The sequence below is a fragment of the Meriones unguiculatus genome, chromosome 12 (genome assembly GCF_030254825.1).
Source record: "Meriones unguiculatus strain TT.TT164.6M chromosome 12, Bangor_MerUng_6.1, whole genome shotgun sequence".
Taxonomy (NCBI): domain Eukaryota; kingdom Metazoa; phylum Chordata; class Mammalia; order Rodentia; family Muridae; genus Meriones; species Meriones unguiculatus.
Window position 1 is genome coordinate 26,063,081 of NC_083360.1, and position 19,434 is coordinate 26,082,514.

The 19,434-nt window shown below is 48.5% G+C and overlaps 1 protein-coding gene and 1 long non-coding RNA gene across 2 annotated transcripts in view; one reads left to right on the plus strand and one right to left on the minus strand.

The window, feature by feature from the left end:
* LOC132646794 (uncharacterized) overlaps window positions 1-6,206 on the minus strand; it is a 51,106-nt gene extending 44,900 nt beyond the window's left edge. The window contains exons 1-2 of the long non-coding RNA XR_009585050.1: window positions 6,150-6,206; window positions 5,330-5,446 (exon numbers count right to left, since the gene is read on the minus strand). This is a non-coding gene — a long non-coding RNA (uncharacterized LOC132646794). The remainder of the gene's footprint in view (window positions 1-5,329; window positions 5,447-6,149) is intronic.
* A 97-nt stretch (window positions 6,207-6,303) lies between these two features.
* Window positions 6,304-19,434, plus strand: part of Wdr1 (WD repeat domain 1) — a 32,794-nt gene continuing 19,663 nt past the window's right edge. Inside the window, exons 1-4 of the mRNA XM_060365392.1 lie at window positions 6,304-6,527; window positions 6,816-6,937; window positions 14,668-14,758; window positions 19,141-19,288. Of these exons, the coding sequence (XP_060221375.1) occupies window positions 6,512-6,527; window positions 6,816-6,937; window positions 14,668-14,758; window positions 19,141-19,288 (377 nt within the window). The 5' untranslated portion in view covers window positions 6,304-6,511. The remainder of the gene's footprint in view (window positions 6,528-6,815; window positions 6,938-14,667; window positions 14,759-19,140; window positions 19,289-19,434) is intronic.

Genomic DNA, 19,434 nt, shown 5'->3' on the forward strand with positions numbered 1-19,434 from the left:
GGAAGTCATCTACTCTGGAGGGTGACACCCCAGCATCCTAGCACAGTTTTCAAGAGTCCTCTCCAATGGCTTCCTGTCTAGGCTGTTACTATTTGGGCAGAGGTTGTCACAGAAGCCTTCTATGTCCTTGTTTTTCAACTGTGTATCAACAGTTATCAGTATCACTGCAAAAGTAGCTTGTTTGCTCTTTACACAGAGTGGGAGCATGGAGTATGAGCTTCCACATGGTTTCTGACGTCAGCACAGACCACAAACAGGGCTCCTGGTTGCATTAGGGTCACATACCTGGACAAGGCAGCTGGGATCACGAGCATCATCATGGATTTGGCCACAGCACAAAACACGGACATCTATCCAGCATTCAGTGGCTACATGGGTCACAGATATCAATACAGACCCTGTCGCTTTAAAACCCGGACTCAGATACAGCCCTTTTCAGCAGCACAGACTGGGACATCCCCATGGCCTTAGGTGGCAGCACAGGCCAGATTACTGCAGCCTTGGTAGCATACAGCCCACAAACATCAACGTGGCTTCAGGCTTCAGCAAAGACCAGAAATAAGGCAATTTCAGAAATCTAAAGTTTCCAAAGTTAAGTAGCACTGGAACACAATCAAATCAGGGAACACATATCAGACTTGTATGGTTTAATGCAAACTCTCACCTCAGGTGCCACTCTCGACTTCTGGGACTTCTGGAGAAAGACATCAAATGAGCTCTGCCTCAGTGTGTTTATATAGAGCTTTTCTGCCTTGGAAAAGTAACCACCACACCTGTTTCTGCCTATTGTTGAATGGGGTTTCTTTTCCCAGCGCCATGGAGCTGATTTGACCAATCTTTCCCAGGAAAAGTACAACTTAGCCCTAGACCACAAGGAGTGTTGGAATTTGGGGCACTGATACCTGCACATGGTAATGTTGTTGATCAAGAGACGAATCCTCTAAGTCCCTCCAGGTATGCTCCAGTTGCCCTGAACAGCCTTCAGATTCCCAGGTTTCAGAGCAGGCCCTTGCCAGAATTCACAATCAGGTTGCTATCCCCTAAAACAGTCTCCATGACCTCCACCCCCAGTAATCACTCCAAAACCCATTAAAGAGAAACTGGCATCACATTCCAAGTTAAAGACAATTCCAGAGATGTATTGTAGATGTCTCACTTATGACATCCTCTCACAGGTGGTGGCCCCGAAAGCCTTTCTAGTCCAGTGTGCCTTATGTTCCAGGGCAGTTGGCAAATCCTGAGGAAGGCAGCAAAGACTCTTTTGCTGGAGTGTTTAGCAACTCTTAACCTGTGTGTTGAGGGAAAGGGCAAGGCGAGGAGGACATCACCTTTCTTCTGGGCCCTGAGATGCTGAATGCCTGCCCTGGGCTAAGAGTGAGGTAAAAGGATAGAATAGGACAAAAAGTACTACCTTCCCAACAGCCGGCCGTGGCATCTAAAGATGTAGTCGTTTCGGGTATCCCATTCTCAGAGGACACATGGTCATCGACACTGAACTAGAACTGAGCTAACTCAGAATCCACTCATCAAGTTTCGTATTGCACTCTTCAAACCAATCTCCACTCATGGACCAAGCACTCGGGCAGTAGTTTCTGCCCAGGCTGTTACATAACAGTTGAGGTTTTAAAATCCAGTTATGCCCTTCAGAACCACCACCCCACCCCTGCCCCATGTGTGATCTCACTGAGCATACACCCAGACTTGGTTTTGCCCTACCCATAAGGCCCAACCAACATCCTTTAGAATTCAGAAGGAAAGGATAGGAGGTGTTGAGGGAGGGGGGCCAGTCCTTCCAGGATGAAACTACAGATGTCTCCCTCCCCATCATAGTCAAGGCTTGGTGAGACCACCCAAGATGAATGCTTATCACGAAGTGACCACTTGCCCAGATCCTGTTTCCTACTGCCATGGCTAACTCCTTTAGCTTCTAGACACATCTGGGACACTTCTTTGCCACTGGCATTAAGATCAGCAAAGAGCAGGTGCAAAGGTAACTTTTCACTTTAAAACTTTAAAAGATGCTGAGAGGCTGTGGTGATGGATCCACAGATGTGAGGATCAGGATTTGGATACTGAGAACCCACATTAAAATAAAACAAAACCAAAAACCTAGGTGATGCAGTGGCCCACCAGCATGTAGCAGGTGTGGACAGGGAATCCGTTGAGCAAAATGCAAAGGATAGACCAGCCATGAGTAGGTTTCAAGTTCAGTGTGAGACCTTGTCTCCCCACATGCCTGATGTCGCCTCAGGCTTCCAAGCATATGCACACATGAGAACCCGTACGCACATGCAATACAGTCACTTGCCAGTAAAAGAAAGAAGCAGCTGTAAGTCCTGAGAATTTTCATTTGGAGAGAAGCTGAAAGTTGGGGTAGGGGGAACTAAATGCTGACAGGCCATGGGAGAAACAAACTGCTTTTTCCTTTTAGGGAAAGATTTGTTTTTGCTAGTTGTCATAAGCTCAGGTTTTGTTGCTATCGTTGTTTGGTGGTTTTTGTTTTGTTTGCTTGTTTTCTCTCATTTGGACTTTTACTTAATTTAACTGTCATTCAAGCCTATTCTAAACTGGTAAGATCCATGATGTTTGAGGATTACCTTGTAGGCAAACAGACCATGAGAGTTGTCTAGAGACACCTGTGCCTTGGCAGGCCATCTGTTTCTTATCCTTCATCCTTTACGGCCACTTCTATTACCCCCAGTTTTAGCCAGAAAGCACATATGTTCAGACACCATCTTTTGTCAAATAACCTGAGTACTGTAGAGCTACACCTTGCAAAGAGACCAGAACAAGAATGCACCATCTGTCCCATTGGCACAATGCTATTGCAAGGGACGCGTGACATCCTCCAACCAAGTTCTGAGATGATTCTGATGCCAAGTCAATGTGCAGAGGGTCCACTCACTCTCCATCTTCAACCCACCTCCTCCAGCATAACCACTGAGAAGCAAGGACCCCAAACACTGGGACCTAACCTATGCCAAGATTCAAGCTAAGCACCAAGGCCAGATCTCACACTGAATTCCCTCATCAATATCACCTAACCTCTCTCATCTTTCACAGTAGTCGAAGAAAAAAACCCACAATTCGCTCAATTCGCTCAATGGTCACGTCACAAACTGCTGTCAAAATTCTTGTTTATAGATCCAGATTTGGGCTACTCTCAACCTTGGTCATGGAAGGTTCTTTTTGTTAACATGGGGACCCATAACTGGTCAAAGGAGCTGAGATAAGTGGACCGAATGTTCAATGTCAATGGGACATTTTTATCATCAGCCCCTTCTCCCAACAAGGTTCAGGAACACTGAGGAAGAAGAGGCAGAAAAATGAGAGCTGAAGGGTGGGGAGGAGCACTGTGAAATGCTGTCTTCTGGAAAGGACATGCTGTTCCATAGCATTAATCCATAACAATTGTGATTAAAAGCCTGCATAAGACCAAGTCAGTCAGACCAAGCCTGCCCAAGACCAGCACAGAGTTCATGAGAAGCGCCATTCCAGCACTGGAGCTCCCGAGGCTCCATCCCTACTGTAGGAGTTATTGGCAGTTGATGGTACAGGAAGATGAAGTGTCATTTCTCTTTGGAAGTGTGATCGTCTGGGAAGGTTGCCATGCTCCAGAAGATGGACCCATACCCATGTACTTAAGAGCAGCACTAACTGGAACACACCCTTTCCTCTGAGCTCTGCCTGTTGCTCTAATCTGCTTCCCCACCAGAAGGAAACTGAGTTGTAGGTCTGCCTATGAATAAGTAAATTGAGGCTTCCCCACCAGAAAGGAAACTGAGTTGTAGGTCTGCCTGTGAATAAGGAAGAATACTGGTTAACAAGGGTGGTGACCGTAATCAAACACTCCAAACCCAAGTGGCTTAAACAACAGAAATCTGTCTTGATGAACAGAGGCCCAAAATCAAGGGAGTTCTAGGGTGTAACTACACTTGTGCCCTCCCCTAGGCCATCTATAGGGCAGTTCACTCATTCTTCTTTTAGGAAGCAAGAAAATGAAGAAGTCTGGAGTATTCAGCTCATTAGCATCCCTTCTCCACAGAGGCTAAGGTACCCATAGATGTGCTTTTGGAAGGAGCTGGCCTCTGGTTCCTGTTAATTCAGAGACATGGACTCTGGAGAAAGCTAACAAGAGGCTTCAGAAGCAGCCACCCTGGGGACAAGGTCAGAGGGCACAGGCAGGAATTGGGATAGAGCTCTCCAAGCCTCAGGGCCTACACAAAGATCCTCAGCACCCCCTGGGAAGAAGGCTGGGCTGATTCCATAGGAATGGTTTGAGGAGCACTCCCAAAATATCCCATGGCAGTTTTCCCAATCAGGGTCAGGATGAGAGCACAGTGCCAATTAGACATGCAAGTCAGGGCAGGTTAGAGTCTACACAAACAGATCACTGTAGAAGCGGTCCCCATGCAATCAGCATCTGCTATGACCCTCAAATCAGACCCTGCAATAACAGTGCCCACATAGATACAGGGTAATCACAAGGCCAAGCCCTCATTCCTTGAGCTACCAGACAGACCATACACATACCACTCCCCAGAACCAAACATTACAACCAGACATGTGACCACATATCTAGAAGCTAAGAGGGTTGGCTTCTCAGCCTAAGTTGAAAAAAAGGAAAAGGGTGCAAACCTCGCTACCCACACCAAACTTGGCAGAATGAAACTGAAGTTCACAAAAATCACAGTTCCTGTGCAAGGGTTGTTCTTGGATCATTTACAGAAAGAGAAAAGCAAACTACGGCAGACATCACACACTCTACAAGCTTACCATACCATTGATCAACTGAAAACAGAGTATTTATAGAGACGCTAAGGAGGGATCCAGTAACAAGCTCCCTTAGGGAGCTTAATTCACTTGTTCCTCCCCTCTGAAGAATTTACAATGCTAAGGCTAATAACTTCTGGGTAGGTTTGTAGAGTCAAGTCAGGATCCCTGTAACCAGTCCTCAGATTCCTTCACCCAGGGCTTGAAGATCAGAGCAGCAGTTCTTTCGTAATAACCGTTCAGCGCTCCCTTCCAGGGGACAGACAACCCTCCAGGTCCCGTCCAAGAATCAAACAAGTACCTTGAATCTCATTTCCCCCATCTGACTTAAAAACCTTCCTAAGTCCTATCTAAGTGCATCTGAGTCTTTAACCTGGGTTAGATGTTAAGATTTCCAAGATCCAAGAAGGTAGGCTATGCAGCCAAGGGACTTGAAGGTTGGCTCCAACAACAGACAGCCAAATCCTACCCAAGGTCAGACCTCCATCAGAGCACATGGCAACCATCCGGACAGTCTGTCTTGGTGTAGGCTGGAGAAGGAAGAAAGTGAGGTTACCTTAGAAAGAGGTAATCCAGGCAGGCGAAGTGGCGTATATGGTTATATCAGAGCCATCTGGTAACATGTCCCCAAACCAGGGAAGACGTTTTTCATCTGCACTGGGCAGTAAGGTAGCTAGAGTAACAGAGGAACTGTTTTAAGTCATAATTGTGGTTAAGTCGTCACATGTTGGTGAGCAACTGTTCTACATCACAGAGCAAATGGGGAGAGATGGCAAGAAGGCCCCTGTTTAACCCCGAGAAAGCAGTGACTGACCAGCGACTTTTGAGAGAAATTAACCACCCAGTATCCCTACACCAGCAATCCTGGCAAACAACAGATGTCACAGAGGGTAGGGGTCAACATTCCTAGAGCTTTAAAAATGTTGGTGTTTCAGCACAAGAGACTAGGTAGAAAAAGAAAACCGAAAACAAGTTTCAAGTAATACTGAGGCTTCCACATAGGACCTAGGACACTTAAAAAGCTCTCTATGAAACTTGGGAGCTCTTGTAGGCTGTAACAATGGCCCCAGCCCCATCTGTTAGGCAATAACTTCTGCTGTCCTACACCTTTTATCTTGGCTTCCTTGCTATTAGGAAGTTTTAAGAGTAAGACAGGTTAAGAGCGACATTTCAGGTTCAGAAAACACTTTATAAAGTTTCTGATTCAAAGTGTTCCTAACCATAACCGGTGGGAAAAAAAAAGAAAAACTTAAGCCATATGCATTGTGGATTCAAGTCTTCTGCAAGCCTGGGCGGAAAGCAACCTGGCGGAAAGCTAGGTAACAGGAGCTCAGCGAGAAAGATAGCCGGGAAGTAGGGACGAGCCCCAAACTAACCCTCACGTTCCGCACCGACGGCCTCCCGCACCGCCTTTTCACGGGCTGTGTTGCGTCACTTCCGGGGCGGGGCCGCAAGCGGGGCGGGGCGGTGTCCGCGCAGGCTCGCCGGGCTGCAGCCGCCGAGCCTAGCGCTTGACTATATATGGTCAAAGCTGGGGGCGAGCCGCGCCGGAGCCGCGCTTCCGGGTTGGGTCGTCCACAGCGGCAGCGCGCAGGGCAGGCGCTAGCGGCCCCTCGGAGCCGGGCCTCGGACCGCCCCCTCCGCGCCCGGCACGCCCGGCGCCGCCTTCCGCGCCGTCCCCTGGCTCGGCCACTGCGAGGTCCCATTCGAGCGCGGCGCCCGTAACAAGTGGGCGAGGATGCCGTACGAGATCAGTGAGTGCGTGGGCCTCCGCGCGCGGCCGCCGGCTTCTGGGGTCGGTGCGGGCAGGAGGGCGCGGCCGGGGTCGCGCACGGCCGCGGGGTACGGGCTGGGAACCCCGGCGGAGGCGCTGTGAGCCCGGGCCCTGGCCGCCGCCGCCGACCAGGAAGTCCGCCGGCCGAGCCCGCAGGCGGCAACAGGTGACCGGCCAGGGACCCCCGGCGCTGACGGCCTGCGACTCCCCGGGTCCCACGAGGCCGGGACCGCCCCTCATGCCCCGTGCCGCGTTTGTATCTCCCCAGAGAAAGTGTTCGCCAGCCTCCCCCAGGTGGAACGGGGCGTCTCCAAGATTCTCGGTGGAGACCCCAAGGGCGATCATTTCCTCTACACCAATGGCAAGTGCGTCATCCTGAGGAACATCGACGTGAGTACCCCGTGCCCCGCGGGCCTGCTTCCGTCCCTGCCCTGCGAGCTACTACCTTCAGAGTCGGGAATTCTTGCCCTTCCTCCCCCTCATCTCCTAGCCGGTTGGGCTTGGGAGAAGGGGAGCCACGCCCCTTTTGCCCAGGAGCCACACCTTGGAGGCTCAGTGAACTGAACTGGACTGTTTCATTTCTCCCTCCCCCACCCCCCATTGACTGGGAAACTGAGACTTGGATCAGTTCGGTCCTTAGAGCCAAGGGCTTTGAGTCTGCTGCTGCTTGATCATGGAGTGGACGGTGATTGGTTCTCCCTGAGCCCAGTTTCTGCACTGGGGAAATGGAGAGAGTGAGGTGATCCTCCACTTCCCCTGGCTGCCTGGCTTGGCTGAATGAGCTAGTCGGCTGTCCTCATGCTGACTGTGCCTGACATAAATGGAGCGCTTGGTAAATGGCCCTTCTGCTTAATCATCCTAATACTGTCCGCTTCCTGGTATGCCAGAGCCCAGACCTACACACCCAGTCCTCTGAACTCCAACTTTTTTGGATTTGAGTGACAGAGAAGAAATAGGAACTAGTGTATTCCACTGCTTGGTTCTCTGCAAATCACCTGCTGTCCCCAGGCCAGCTTTTGCAAATTCATGTTTTTCCTCTTGAGTGTTGAAATGGGCCTCCTTTCCATTTCCAGGATGGTGGCTCAAATCTTGTCTCTCCCCTTCTCATCCTGGAGTATGGGGCCACTTTACTACTGTGCTTAGGGAAGGGCTGCTAGTGAGGTGGAGATGTTGATTGACAGTTCCACCAAGGCTGTCACAGACACCTCTGTTCTCCAAGTGCTCCCTGCTGGCTGAGGGCAGACCCCAGTTTCCTTGTAAAGAGAGGCTGCAGTTTGGACTGTGGTGGCTGCTGGCTGTGTCTCTGTAAGTGATTAAGCTAGCCAGTCATCAGCCCTTTGGTGGCTTCTGACCTCCAGAAGATTGTTGAACACCTCAAATGAAGTGGAAGTTTGGGTATGAGGCTGCCTTGCTTGTTGCATGGATTCCTAGAAAGCTGACCCAGCCTCCTTAGAATTGGGGAAGCGTCCTCAAGGGCCTAACACTGTATTTGGGTCATAAGATTTTGAAACAGTAAAGGAAAAATGGGGATAGCCACAATGGGAGCTGTGTGGATTAGAATAGATGTCTAAAGTATTTGGGTTTGCCCCCTCCACAGGCTCTCCACTCCACTATCTCTATTCACTTCCAGTTGATAGAATTGTATGGAGTGGACACTCTGGTGCTAGGCTAGCTTATTCCTGGCCTGGTACTATCAGAAGAGCGGGTCACCTCCAGGAACGTGTACCCATGCCAATTTTTTCCTCTCCAGGCTTCACTATTAACTCTTGAAGGTGGAGCCCTTTCCCAACCCACCCAGGTTAAGTTCCCAGCCTGCCAAGACAAATGGTATAGGGTCTTGTTACTGTATCCTTTTGTGTGCTGGATAACATCAGGCACACAGTAACTTGCTGATGGATGACCAGTCCTCAGAGATGGGTTAGGTTTTTATTTGGACAGTGTTGCTAGAGAAAATGCAGTGTGAATTTTCAGGGTACAGGAAGGAACATGGTCTGGTAGGAATCCAAGTTCAGGAAGGCTAGCTTCACATCATGAGAGGTCCGGATGCTTTGTAGACCCCTCACACCTATGTGTCCCAGACCACATTTGGGGTTCTTGCATACCCTTTCCCTCAAATTCAACCCTTCCTCTAGGGTTGTGGTACAAGAGCCAAGACTACGTTGACCCCCATAGCCACCATGTCACATTTAATTAAGAGTCCTACAGGATCTGACAGACATGTCCTGTTTTGCTCCCTCCCATATCCAAGCACCACGCTTGCTGCCCTGAGGTGCCAGCTGAATCATTTCTCATCAGTCACCCCATGGCTCACACTCAGCAGCCTTGCCCCAGTGCTCTTCCTCTGACCCTCCCTTCTCTGTCAGCTCCAGGCTCACTTGCCTCCTCATTCCCCATGTGCCACACATCCCTTAACATGCCTCTTCGGACCTGCTGGTGGTGTGGCCTTTGCCGAGATATTCATTCTTCTGTGTCCACATGGCCTGCTCCCTGTCGTCTACACTTCTGTCTAAAAATTACCTCACTGAAAGGCCTTTCTCCTAAAACATTTCTTTCTCTGGCCTTCTCTTACTTTCTCCTGGCAGTAAATGTCAACCAAACCGTTGCTGTTGCTGTTCCTGAGTGTTAGAGGATGTTCTCTTGCCTCTGACTCCAGGAAAGCCAGCCTTTTTCTCTGTCATTCACCACATATGTCCTTACACTGGAACAAAAGGCCCACAGTATCCCATTGAGCTCGTTGCACCTAATTTCTTTTCCTGATAGAAGATTTCACTCTATAGCCAAAAGCTGCATAAAATTCGGAATCTGCCTGCTTCTGCCTCCCTGGTGCAGGGATAGCGTGCTCTAATTTTTCTGGTGCTTACCTTTTGAATTTGTACAAGAGTTTCTTGCCAACCTCCTACTGGGGCTGCCGGTCAGCTGTTCTGTCACTGAAACACAAGCTTTGTGAGCCTGGCTTTAGCTATTAGGGAAGGTGCTCTGCCTCTAGTCCCAATATTCTGTTGCCATACTTGAAGAGGAAATTCTTTTCAGGGTTAAAGTCTGTGGTGATGGAGGCCATCTGGAAATTGGCATTTGAGAACTTTAGAACAGTTCTATGCCTTGGCAGATGTGAACCCCCTAAACAGAGAGAGTGACATGAGAAAAGCGTTAAGAAGGTGCTTGGTTCCTGGGTTGCAGAACTAAGGTATATATCTGGGAAACTCAGTTCTGTAAAATCAGTTCCCAGAGAATGCCACACAGCAATTAGACTAATCACTGGTTTATCTCTTTGGACCTCTTGGAGGAGGTTGAACTCAAACCAGTTTTCATTTGGCACCGTCTGTTATCAGCCTGTGCACAAGGTCCTTGTGTGGGTCCTTGCAGGTTGGGGGTGGGAGAAACAGGACTTGAGGACTAATAGTCCCCTGTCCAAGTGCATTCCTGCTGAGTCACTGTTGTATTTTCAGGATGGCTGTTAGCCTTGGAAATACAGGTTAAAGGGCCTGCTCATAGAGCACACTGTCATAGCAAAAAAGCAGAACAAGGTATGTGACCACCTGGACAGAAATGAGCATAGAGTAGCAGCTCAGTGTCCAGAGCCAGGAACTCCATTCCCTGCACCCCAAGTCACCTGGTGGATAGAGTGCTTCAACACAGGGCAGGCAGTCAAGGTCTGTGGTTCAGGTAAGATCTGTGAGTACCATTTGGGTGAAGCTAGAGTAGTGGCTGCAGCAACATGGATGAGGAAGAAGACAGGGCTGAGAAGACTCAAGATGACAGCTAGATGCTGTGTGTGTGTGACTCGGGCTACTCTGCAGAAGGCCAGCATTGTTCTTCTGTTTTGTTGAGGCAAGGTTTATCTGTGTAGCCCTGGCTATTCTGGAATTCACTCTTTAGACCAGGCTAACCTCCAACTCAGAGATCCACCACTGCCTCCAGATTAAAGGCATGTGCCACTAATGCCCAGCCCAGCATAGTTCTTAAGGCCATTGGAAGCATTCAAAGATATGTGACAGTGACAAGGTGACTACTCATGCAGTTGAGACTTGTGTTTATAGGTTGAGGCCAGGAGTATAAATGCATTGCTGAAAGGCTCATCTAGGTAGCTGTCCATAGTTAGTGGGTATTTCTAGTACACATCAGCTTAACCCATAAGCTGTAAGTCAGAACTTCTGTACTACTTACAGGGAGAGGATGATTTTGTTCATTATCAATGTTTAAATACAGTGTATTTAATAATAGATGTTGCTGAACGTTCTGCAAATTACAGGACCATCCTGTAACAGAAATACCTACTCCAAAATGCCAGGAACGCCAGGTTTGAGAATATTGGTAAATAACATTCTCACACACTATATTAGCTATTTTACAGCAATGTCATAAGTGCTGTGGAGCATGAGTGAAAGCCATTCATGCTGAAGAGTACTGTAAGGACAGCTACTGGAGAAGTGGTACATTTGGGATTTCAGAAAATGAGCAAGAGTTCTCCCAGAGGAGGATTTAGACACACAGTAGATGTGGGCAAAGTCCAGACAGAAATCCTGTCTGTACAGCAGGGTGGCTTTGGTTTGGTGTGTTTCTTATGGGAGAAGCAAGCAGGGAGATCAAGAGGCCTTTGTTTCTTTGATGTAAAAGAAACAAAGAATGAATGAATGAATGAATGAATAAATTTGAGACCAGTGGAGAGTTGTCCCTGCTTCAGGCCTGGGCTCCCTTAGGAGCTTTTCCTGCTTTGCTTCTGCCATCTCAGTAGAGAGTGCTCCCTACTTGTGACACCTCTTTCACAAAAGATCCAGCTTTGATACTGGACTTGTTAACTTTCTTAAAAGGCCCTGACCTACCTGAAAAGGCCCTGTCCCACCTCCACAGCCATCCCCATCTTCGGTCTTCACCCAGGGTATCTCTTGGCTGTGACTCCCTGTGAAGAATCTTGCATCTCGTTTTATCTCTTAATGAGTGGGTCAAACATTGGGATGGAGTGCTTGTAGTAGAGGTCTTCAGGTATAGCCAGAGTGACTCAGCATCTGCAAAAAGCTGTTTAGCTGTGCTGGTTCTCTCCTGACATCTTTGCTGCCTCCCTGTTGGGTAGCTGGAATCATCTCCCAATAGCTCATGCTCAGGCAGTTGTTGTACAGTGAGGAGGAGTTATAGAAGCAAGGTGTCAGTGTCTTAATAAAGTCTAAGGATCACTGGTGCTTTTAGGTCACACTAGAATACTCCTAGACCTGTAAGGGACCACCCTACCCTTTCTCAGGACCTGGCTCCATTTAGCATGACAGCGTGTACATATTTGTCATCTGGGGTGAGCTCTAACTTCCAGAGCTCAGGAACCAGACTAATACTTATACTGGCTATGCTAGGACAGTGAGACCAAATGGAGGGATGAAGACTTAATTCAAATACTGGTCATACACAACTGGCTTGGGTCACATCTAGTCACTTAGTGTCATTGTGCCTTGGCTCATTCAGTTAGGCATTAGGTTATAACCCACATGTTCTTGCAGAGAGTCTCAATGGAAAGGTCTGCCTAGTGCCTGTCTTAGTGAATACAGGGTTCTTTAGGATGGTGAATCATTCACAAATCCTAAGTGTGTGTTCCACATGTATAGAAGGTTGGCGGGGTGTACCAAAAGGATGTACATCCCAAAATGTGGGTGTTCTTTTCAGTGTGGCTTATCAGGGAAGGCTGGGAAATACATCTTTGACTAGGAAAGAGAAGATTCAGGATTAGGAAGGAGGCACAGTCTTACGTAGAAGCAGGGGTGTTTCAAGCAGTGATTTGTGGAGCACAGGCTGGTTGAAGAATGGACAGGGAAAGGACCTTGGACCATGGTGAGCCGAAAGTTGTGGTATGGAACCAAAGAAAGTGTCTGGTGTGCTGTTTGGTGGCTGCCCAATTAGGTTAACCAATACATTGTGAGTTATTGGGGCCAAAGCTGGCACTGTACCAAACGAGGGTAGCTCTGAGGTGACCAGTTGGACTCCTCCAATTCTTTCTTTCAGCATAGCGTAGTCTGGGTTCAACTTGGCCCATACATAAGTCATAAGTTCTGCTGTGGCTGTGTATGTAAGGTATGTATACTGCATTGGAACTGGGTTACTGCGATAAGATGGGGTTGTCACGTTGAACAGAGGACCCCTGCATAATTGTGTTTAGCATAGGCCTGCCCATAGCAGGATCATCTCTCAAGTCCCTGCCACCCCTAGCCTGGAAGTACTTTGGAACACAGTTCCCTACCTGGAAGTGTGCCTCCACCCCACACAGGTGAGTGGTGGAGGTTGCCTAGCACTCTTCTCCATGGACTCCAGGAGACCTTTGACAATTAAGCACATGTCCTATGTAGACTGCTGTAGCTGACTTAGACTTGCCCCCAGTCTGATCTTAATGCCTCATCCTGGAGGCAGAGCGCTCTGGAAGCTGCAGGGGCTATGCTACTTTCTGATGCCCTCCCACACAAGATATATTACTGGGAACTCCGGAAGAAAGGCCTGTGATTCCAGGGCACAGGATAGGCCAGCAGATGTCAAAGGACATGGCTTGATGAGATGGTAGAGGATTGGTTAAGTGGTTGTTGCTAACACCAGGAGTGACAGGAAGAACTTGGTTGAAACTGTGTTGGATACAGATGAGTGCATTCCAAGGCTTGTTAGGAACACAGGCTAGCCCTGGCATAGAGAGCCTAGGAGAACCCCACATGTTGTCCATGAGGTGAGGTAGCACTTTTCTGATTTCTCCCAGTAATCTTGTGACCTCTGACCTGGTGCCTGGATCCTGACCCCATCCCCTTTGCAGTAGTAGTGTAAAAAGAAAGTCTAGGGTGAGGAGCGTCACCATGTGGAGGCTATTTTAAATGGTGATCCCAGGCCCAACTAGAGCAGTGGTCCCTGCACACAGGTAGCCATGTCCCATATTCCTAAAGTTGTTTCTTCAAATAAGCTGCTCACCCTAAGGAGGAAGCTGAGAAGGGGATCCTTGTAGGATAGGGGTAAGGGTGTGTAATCGCTCCGGGTGTCTTATGGCCTGGACTGAGCCTTCTGCAGTGGTACACAGAGTAGCCTGGGGCAGGGAAGCCATCCTCCTGGCACTAGTAACTGTGCCTGCTGTGAGCCTAGAAGGGAGGGGAGGAGGGTGCTGACTCAGATGCAAGTCATTATCTATAATTTGGAGTCTTTTGACCCAGTTGTATTCAGAATACAAACGAAAGTGCGTGAGTGAGTGAGTGAGTGAGTGAGTGAGTGAGTGAGAGAGAGTGAATGATTCATCCAGCTTAGGCGGGATTTTGTGCCCTTTGGGGTTTTACAAACCCTCTGCAGACGCCCTGACCATTTAGGGTCAGGAATGTTAGGAGCAGATCTTAGTCCCTTGGCCTCTGCTTCTTCCTCCATTTTGGGGTGCCCTTTCCTGCTGACTTGCTTCCTACCATTGGAATGCAATGCTGCCCGGAAGGTCACACAGTTCGCACAGCCCGCAAGAGGCTCTGTCAGCTGTGGTTATGGATGAGTGTGTCAGAGCCAGCTTTCGATGTACCACATGCCATGAAGGAAGGGGTTGGTCAAACCGTGAAGCTTGGGCTGATCAGAGCAAGAGGGGTTTTGCCTTACTGCTTGGTGAGGTGTGCTACAGTTGCACAGCTTGACCTGACTAGTCCTATAATCGTAGCAACACTCCCAGCATTCCAGAACATCCCCTGGCTCCTCCCAGGCATGCTGCAGCCTTAGCAGTTTCTGATCCATGTTAATGGGAGCTACCCTGTGACAGGAGTCAGCAGTGTGTCGTCTCTCCTGGGTCTTCACGACTGGTTCATTGGCAGTCCAACTGGGTAGGTGTTAGTAGTTTGGTCAGTTTTGTAGTTGAATGGTATTGTGTTGAGGGTGATCTGTGCTATGGAAAGGTGTAAGGAATCCTCATGTTCATTATGGGAAGTATATAAAAGCAAGCCAGCAAAGACTTGAGATTCTCTCACCCAAAGAAGCCAAATGGGCTTCAGTGGATGGACAGGTAGGTATCTTTCTAGGACTTCATCTGTGATGGTCTGATGTTAAACTTTGTGTGTCCTTGCTCTGGTCTTGGGTTGGGGAGCTAGCAGCAGTTGGTGCCTTGTATATTCCTTACATTCAGCCTTTACTTTTCTCCCCTACAGAACCCTGCTATTGCTGACATCTACACAGAACATGCCCATCAGGTTGTAGTGGCCAAGTATGCCCCCAGCGGGTTCTACATTGCTTCTGGAGGTAACTATGAGTACCATTCCGGACACATGTGGCAATTGGGAATGGGGTTGGGGGATGGTTACGGATAAGGAAAGCAACATTGATTAGCTTTAGCTAAAGTGAGGAGGAAACTATAAACCCCCAAAGTACCCATTTCCGATCTATAATGGACTCTCTGTAGTTTTCAGTGTTCTAGCTGGAGGTCAGCAGAAACACTTCTGGGAGGCCCTTGGGTATCTGCACTGTGTTGTTGGAGCTCAGCCTGGGAATGCAATGGCTATTTTGTGTCAATCCACTGATGCTCCTTTCCAGCCAGCCTTGCCACCAGTGCTGGCATTATGTGTGAGACCTGGCCTTTATGCCCTCCAGCCTGGGCCTCTGTGTGGCTCAGTAGGGGACTGTGGCAGATGGGACAGGCATTTGTGGTAGCTTACACTCTAGAATTTAACCATTTACAGATAAGAAGCAGAGAAGATAGATTGACTATGCATTTTGCATCTCATTCATTTATGTACTCAAATCATTCATTCACTTTTTCTTTCAGATAGCCAATAAACAATTAATGGCCTGCTTACCTATCTCTGTTTCCAGTAATAGGAGGAAAGTGTAATTGAGCGATGGCTAGGACTGAGAGCCCAGACACTTAGCCACAACAGGGATGACCAAGATTTCTAGGTACTGTGGCCGTCTTTATCTGCACTGCCCTCACACTGTTGGTGGTGGTGTGTGCCTGTACCCTAAGGCAGATTGTCTAGGAGATGGCAGGCTGCAGGGCTGGGAGGGTCTCCAGCTCACCCCTTACTGGATGTACCTTCCTTCTGGTAATTTATGTTCTTGGACCTTTAGTTCTTTCTGTGAACTGGGACTGCAGATAACTCCTCCATGGGTTGAGGATCCAAGGTGATGTGTGTTTAGTAGCATATGACCTGCTGCGGATGACCATGGCAGCTATCAGTGAAACAAGGACACAGTTAAGGGAAAGGGCCCTGTGGTGACAGAAGCAAGACAGTGGTTATGTTGCTAACATAATAGTGAAGGGCTAGGCTGGCAGTCTCACATAGGGCACTTACTGGTTTTCTGTTTAGATAACTTCGACTCTGTACAAGTAGCTCAGATCCTATGATTTGTTGTAACCTTGTAGATTTTTTTTTTTTTTTTCTGGCCCTGCCAGCAAAATGTCTTTTCATTTAAGCCCTAGGATTTGGCTGGGATGCCTTTTAGAATTATGTTTAACACAGTGGAGTGCTCTGAGAAATTTATTAAGAGAGGAAGGTTGCTAGTAAGGGCAGCCACCCAGCTTGGCACAGCTCCTACTTTGCTATTCCCATCTGAAAGCCTGTGGGCCTAGACCTGACCTCACTGACCACATGGGGCTGTTGAACAGGACAGATGTTCGATGGCCTTCAGAATGAATACAGAATGTATGTAGAAGGCTGATGCAGAGGATGTGACAAAGAACAGTTTACAAAAGAGGACATTGGTTTTGATGTTTTCTTAAAAATGTCCTGGTTTGCTGGCAGAATGAAGGGAACTTGTCAGGGTGGCCACATTTTCACATTTCCAGTGTACTTCTTTGAGGAGAGCAAAATGATTGTTAAGGATAACAGTGGGACATTTGCTGTGCACATGAAGGCCCTGGGCTAAAAATAGTGTTGCATGTTTGAAGCAAGGGAGGAATTGGGGAAGCTTAGGAAAGGCTGTGCAGTCATGGGTAGGTTAGCTCCTAACGGGCGTGCCCAGCAGGGTTGGATCCCAGTACCCTGAAACCTACATCTCACTCCCACCCGGGGCCTGTGTTTCTTTGAAATCTGCAGATGCTGTCAGTATATCTGGCCAACAGCTGCTGAAGGATAGAACCTTCTGGCAGGAATACTAACTACATGAGAGGTCTGTCCCTGGAGTCTGTGCCTCTGGGAAGGCCTTCTGATCATAGGAGTTATTTCTAGGGCAGTCTTACTTTTCTTCATACCCAGAAAGGAATGTAGAAGAGGCTACAAGTCAGGGTGCCTGATTTGACCTAAGTGAAAGTGTACCGCAGGGAGGAGAGTTCCACAGGCTGGAATAAAAGCCACTCTGCTCAAGCTCTCCTCCTCCCTCTTCAAGCCCCATGGCATTTGATGAGCAGCTTTGTGCTCCCAGCACTGCATGTGTCAGGTTGAGGGATGATGCAAACTCAAAAGAATTCTGCCCATCCTTGATGTCATACTGCACTGGGCAGTTTTTCTTCCTGGGGTTGTACAGACCAACAGATCATTTAAAATGGTCTTGCTAAATTCTCAACGATTTGGTCTCTTTGGATAACTACTCTCCCCAACTCAGGTTTGATGACTATTGGGGTCTGCCCTGATAGGTTGAGGCCTTGGAATTGCTTTCCAGGCTTCTTCTATCTCTTTACCTGTTCTACTTGCTTCTACAAAGGGTGAAGTTAGGCCAGAGGGAGAGGCTATTGGTCTGGTAGCAGAGGTAGTACATAAATAGCTGGATGCCAGTCGAAGGATAGAGGGGAGAACTACATGCAGAATGACAGCAGGTCGATCAACAAGGGATTGGATAAGCTGGGTCCTACACTACCTGAAAGGGAGGGACACCTTCCATTCTGTCCTTATTTTCTTTTCCAGGGAACAGTGTGGGCCCTGATAGGGAGGGACCTTGTCATGTGCACTTGAGTTAGTATGCATGTATACATGAGTGTGTGTCTATGTGGTACCTGTGTACATTTTTACTCATGAATGTATATGAATACATGTGTGTGCGCATATGTATAGGGTTGCCTATGTATGTGTAGATTACCTCTCTAGATGGGGGAGGGGGCAGTGCCTTTCCTACACACACACACACACACACACACACACACACACACACACGACTCCTCATACTGCTGGCTTCATCCTTTCCTTTCTATCCTTGTTGTTTCAGTGACTAACCAACCAGGTTTCCATTTTTTCTGGAACATGCCTGCTGTCTTTCTGGACTTCATCCACAGATGATAGGGCTGGGGGCTTTCTGGCATACCACCACCTAACTTGTCTTCTGCTCCTAGGAATTGGTGTTCCCTCTTACATGGTCCCCAGCTGGACATCATATAGAAACTGTATTTCAAGTCTCATGACTCTACTGACTCTAGTCCAGCGGTTCTCAACTTAGGGGTCAAACAACCCTTGTACAGGGGTCACCTGAGACCATTGGAAAACACAGATATTTACATTTCCATTCAAAACAATAGCAAAATTACAGTTATGAAGTAGCAACAAAATAAAGGTATGGTTGCGGGTCAGCACAACACAAGGAACTGTTTTAAATGATCTCAGCATTAGGAAGATTGAGAACAACTGGTCTAGATGTTGGCCCTATGTTTGCATGTAGTAGGGTATCTAGTGTGCAGAGCCTTGGTTCCCAGCTCACTTAGAGCAAGGACTGACTGCACCCCAGGACTAGCCTGAGACTTCACATATGTGGCTTATTTGGACCTCTAAGCAACCCCATGAGCTGGCCCTTTAGGTAATACTTTTACAAAGGGCCCATGCATGAAGTCCTGATGAGGTTCAGGAAGCCTGTATCCAGCAGAGGTAGATTTGGTTCCTGAACACTTGACTAACAAGGCCTGGCTGCTGGCTGCTGCATTTGCCGTCTATCACCTCTGCTTAGCCCAGAAAGTGGTGTCGGCATCCTCAGAAAAGTGGTCTGGCATCCTTAGGCAAAGCTATCTGCTGTTGCCTTCTTGAAGGCCGTGTGAGCTTTGTAAGCCTGAAGAGTTAGGTAAAGCACTCCCATTTCTTCCCGTGGCACAGGCACAGTACTAATTTGGGAAGAGGTAGGTGGGGCCTCAAGTATTCCTTTCTTTACAGTCTGCTGGCAGCATTCCAGTGGGAGCACCTTGCACCACGGGTCTGTGTTCTTTCTTTGTACCACCCACCTCATCCATCTCACAGAAGCATCTTACTCAGCCCCAGCTCTCACACATGGGGAGGAGGGACAGATGTTCAGGAGACTGGGATTGCAGATCTGCCTTTGAGAGCAAGGCTTATGTGGTGCAAAGGGCCACAGGCCATCATAGCATCACATGTTCTTCTCAGCTACACTGGACAGGAGAAGCAGGCCCTGTAACATTGTTGTACATGAGAAATGGAGGTTTTAGTCCAAGTGTTGTGGAGATTGGATTGTCTGCAAGTCATACAGGAAACTGCTTCCTGGTGTGCTGGGATTTGGCCATCCCTGGGCTTTTTCTACTTCCTGCGGAAGGTTTGCTGGCCAGAGTGGAACACAAGGGTACTGTGACAGCTATGTGGAGGCAGCACCTGTTGAGTCTGGGCCAGAAGAAATGGAGCTGGTGCCGAAGGTGCGATAGCCATGCTTCCCTTGCTAGTGGTGTAATGTGGCCCTTCCACCCCTGTCCTGTCCTGCAGATGTCTCTGGGAAGCTAAGGATCTGGGATACAACACAGAAGGAGCACCTTCTGAAGTATGAGTACCAGCCTTTCGCTGGGAAGATCAAAGATATTGCCTGGACCGAAGACAGTAAGAGGATCGCCGTGGTCGGGGAAGGAAGGGAGAAGTGAGTTGTTTGCCTCAGCCCCTCCTTGCTCCCACTCCCATTCTCATGCTCTGCCCTCTCTTTGTAGAAGGAAGAGGCTGCAGAAGGATGCCAGTGCTCCTTCTTTCCTAGTAATGTGTAGTTGGAGCCACTGACTGACTTCTTTA